The sequence below is a fragment of the Oryzias melastigma genome, linkage group LG1, assembly GCF_002922805.2.
Source record: "Oryzias melastigma strain HK-1 linkage group LG1, ASM292280v2, whole genome shotgun sequence".
Lineage (NCBI taxonomy): Eukaryota > Metazoa > Chordata > Actinopteri > Beloniformes > Adrianichthyidae > Oryzias > Oryzias melastigma.
In genome coordinates this window covers 1,068,457-1,072,460 of record NC_050512.1, presented here as the reverse complement: position 1 = coordinate 1,072,460, position 4,004 = coordinate 1,068,457, and the positions used below count along the sequence as shown (strand labels likewise).

General features: G+C 39.0%; 1 protein-coding gene across 1 annotated transcript; it reads left to right on the top strand.

Moving 5' to 3' along the window:
• On the top strand, window positions 1–1,636 carry LOC112137665. The gene is made up of 6 exons (XM_036214702.1): window positions 1–349; window positions 505–597; window positions 855–911; window positions 1,153–1,326; window positions 1,400–1,516; window positions 1,607–1,636. The coding sequence occupies exons 1-6, from the start codon at window positions 188–190 to the stop codon at window positions 1,634–1,636; spliced, it is 633 nt and encodes a 210-aa protein (XP_036070595.1). The 5' UTR covers window positions 1–187.
• The last annotated feature ends 2,368 nt before the right edge of the window (window positions 1,637–4,004 follow it).

Genomic DNA, 4,004 nt, shown 5'->3' with positions numbered 1-4,004 from the left:
GCAGGGCAGAGGTATGAAGGCGAGTCGGAGACATGTCAGTCAGGTCATTTCCTCCATGAGTTCCTCTGAAGAAGTGTTGTTTCTCTGCTCTCAAGCAAAGACACACAAAATAGTGCTGGTGTTGCAGTGAGGCTTCACAACCAGACACTCGGACTGCTTTAATACGAATCCTGTGGCTCTGGGGACGATGAAGAACACCTTTGTCTGTGATGAATCCATGATCATCACCATTCCTGTTGGGAGCATCCAGGAACTTCAGGACGGTCAGCTGATGCCAGAACAATTCTACTGCGTGTTCAATGATCACTTCAAGGTCCTTGTCATCAAGGGGAAAGCTCAGCCTCTCGGAGTAAGTTCAACTGTAACGACAGAGGAAATGGCATCGCAGACTGACAAGTTATGCTTTTTTTATGCCATTATGTGGAAACACAAAACTTTCAGCAAGTTTACAAAAATGTCATTAACCAGTATTTGAATTTCGTGTTTTGTTTTCATTCAAATTAGGCAGACCAAGCTATCTTTGGTCTGCTTCTTTCTGCTCTCGCACTGCTGGTCTATGAAAGCCTTATTTGGATATTTACAATTCCAAGCATTGTGGTGAGTTTTTCAAAGAATTACGACATTTTTAAGATCTGATTTTATGTGTTTATAAACTAAAAACATGTCTTCTTCTATTAGTTTGTGATNGCTATCTTTGGTCTTCTTCTTTCTGCTCTCGCACTGGTTGTCTATCCTTCAGAGTTTTGGGTATTTACAATTCCAAGCGTTGTGGTGAGTTTTTTCAAAGAATTAAGACATTTATTAAGATCTGATTATATGTGTTTATAAACTAAAAACATGTATTCTTCTATTAGTTTGTGATCTGTGGCGGGCTGTCCTTTGCTGCTGGGAAATGTCCAAACATGACTGTGGTGAGTGGTTTCATTTATTGCAGAGCATTTTTTAAAGTTTTCAAAGAAGCTGCATGCTAAAAAATAATATTTGAGTACAAATTGATTAGAAAATAAACATTTGTTGATTTGTGGAATTAATACTTTTTTATAGGTTTTATACTTTTGATTGAATCTGAATTTGTATTGTTCATAATTTACTGTAAGGGTACAGTTTAATTAAATATTTACTAAACCTTTATTTCATATTTTCTTTTCTCAGGTGAAGCTGTCCTTTTCCCTGAACATTCTGAGTTTACTTTGGTCAATTACAGCATTTGTTATCAATCTGATACTCTTGATTTCATACTACCTACCTTATTGGATATACCCATATTATCGGCAATATCCATATTATTGGGAATACCCACCTTATAGGGAATACTCACCTTATTTGGTATGTCACAATACTTTGCATGGAATCACATTCCTCTGGATTTTGGTTTAACTTTATTCTACATATCTCACAGGAAGTGAGACAAATCCTAATCCTGATATTGAGTCTGTTGGTTGTTGAATTTTTCATCTGCATTTTCCTGATCTACTGGTTGAGTAAAGCCATTTGCAGACAACACTTTAATACGCTGGTAGGTATTTCTTTCTATGCTTCAGTGTTACTTCAGTGTTACTCATGTAAAGAACTATAGTAGTTTTGATTCTCGTTCTTTACTCTGCAGCCGACTATAGTGCTGAAACCAGGAAACTGACATTTGAAGATCGAAGAGAATCAAGAGTCAACATCATGTATGCTCTACTTTGCTTGTAAAAATTGTTTTGATGTCAGATATAACTGTAAACTAACCACAGAGACAAAATCAGTTTTTTAAAGGACACTTTTTGATTTTTGATTCACCAGTTTCCTCTAGTGGGATTAATAAAGTTTATATTTCATCTCATCTCTTATGAGGAGAAGGTTGTCTTTACAATGTTGCAAAACTTTGACTTCACTGGTTAAAACTTCCTTTTCTTCACTTCATTTAGATCTATTCTAAACATTTCTACATTTGTTTTATTATAGTACAATAAATTTTGATAGATTTTACTGAAACATATAATCTGCTTTTTAAGAATCTTATCAAACGAACATGTTTCTCCCCAAAAATGCTAAATGTGGAATCAATAATAATAGTATCTGCATTGGTGAAATAAATAAATAAAGCGACGTGGTTTTTGCTAAACTTTACTTTAGTGTATGCCAATCAAAAAAACTGTATTTCATTCATGAGGCATTCATGAAGCACCATGTTATTAGGTTCTTTCTGTCTTAGTTTGTGGGAGTTTTCAACAGCTCCCAGCTCGGCGCTTCTCGGTCCCCTATTCCCGCCAAGCTGGGAGCTGTTGAAAACTCCCACAAACGTTGCAGAAGCGGCTGTCATACAGACACAGCCCTCTGTACCGGGAAAATCTTTGAATAATAATCATAACCCAAACATGGAGACATGATTACTGATGTTTTTGGAGAACTCTTTACAATAAATAGATCTAATTCCTCGACATGTATTTGTCTTCCATTCCTTCTAGAGCTGTCAGGCGATTAAAATTCATAATCGCGATTAATCGCATTTTGTCCAGAGTTAACTCGCGATTAATCGCAAATTTACATGTGGCCTTTTTTTAAGGAAAAAAAATGTGTGGTTCGTGGAATTTAGTAGTTCTACATTAATTATGAAAACAAGAATGACAAAATTAATAGTTTTCATCAGAAATACTTTATTTTGTAACATTGTATTGAGATAAACTTTATTAACAATAAAAGGCCGTAACATAAAATGCCTAACAAAAGCCCAAGTGCAAGTGAAGGGCATTTTAAATTCAAAACTTCAATCAAAGTTCAGTAATATAAAATTAAAAAAACATCAAAAATAACATTTCCATTTTCATGTTCTTTTTTTGTCAGGACCAAATCTTTTCCTCCTCTGCTGAACTACAGTAATAAATGAAATAGAGATTTATCATTTCCAATGAACTTTTGTTTTTTAAAACATTAAAGACTGAGAAAAGCGGGATACACTGTGGATAGTTTGACAGTCTGTTACTGCCGCCACGTTCTCTGGCTGCAGCTCGATGCAGCGACGTGTCCAGCGGAGCTCACGGATGAATATGCCGGCAGACAGACCGCTATGCTGGGGTTGGATCACACTTAAACCTCCAGAACATTTAAAACGTCCCCCGGTGAGCTTGCTGTTCGGAACGTCGGGGGTGCGCAGCTCTCGGCGCCGGACGCGAGCCGGTACCACCAGACGTGGTACTGGACGCGAACCGGAGCCGGGTTAGGGTGCAGGAGCTCTCCAGGTCCTAGCGCCGGCCGGTTTTAGCTCGCAGCTTGGAGGTTGGAGACCCGCCCGTGATCTAGTGTGAGAGCAGCCGGTGAGTTGGAGGGCGGGACGCCCGCGCGCGCGGTATGGAAAGGCACGTATGAGAAAGTCCGCGATTAATGCGTCAAAAAAATTGTCGGCGTCAAGCACACATCAGATTAATGCATTTTTAACGCGACAAATCTGACAGCCCTAATTCCTTCTAAGTGAGATATCCACAGACAGAGCTGGTAGCTCCTCCCACATGCGGGCGCGGCGTCAGAAACAGATTTTTTCACAAGCGGTGAGCAGCGAATTCGTCAAGCAAAGAGGGACAGGGCTCGCAAATTTGTCACGCAAATCGCATTCGGTGTGTATGCACCAGAGGTGGGGACTCGAGTCACATGACTCGGACTCGAGTCAGACTCGAGTCATGAATTTGGTGACTTTAGACCAGGGGTCGGCAACCCAAAGTGTTGAAAGAGCCACTTTGGACCAATACAATAAAAAACAAATATGTCTGGAGCCGCATAAATTGAAACGGCTTAAAAAAGTCTTACACTGTAAGTAATACATGGAGTATGTGTCGAATAAACGATTATTTAAACGATTATTTGTCCTGCTGCGTGTCCTCGTGTCATATAAGCTTCAATTTTGGCCTCATGACAAGTTGGTGAAACAAAGCAGTGTCTTACTATCTGACAAAAGCTGAATAGCCTCAAAAAAAAACATTTGAGCTTTTATTTTGACATCCCTCAATGACACAACGAGAGGGGGGTCC

Excerpts from the sequence above, each read along its gene's own strand:
- LOC112137665 (XM_036214702.1), top strand. The coding sequence starts at position 188 with ATGAAGAACACCTTTGTCTGTGATGAATCCATGATCATCACCATTCCT. Across the intron at positions 350-504 it reads GGAAAGCTCAGCCTCTCGGA|GCAGACCAAGCTATCTTTGG; the intron begins GTAAGTTCAACT and ends CATTCAAATTAG. Across the intron at positions 1,517-1,606 it reads GACAACACTTTAATACGCTG|CCGACTATAGTGCTGAAACC; the intron begins GTAGGTATTTCT and ends TTTACTCTGCAG.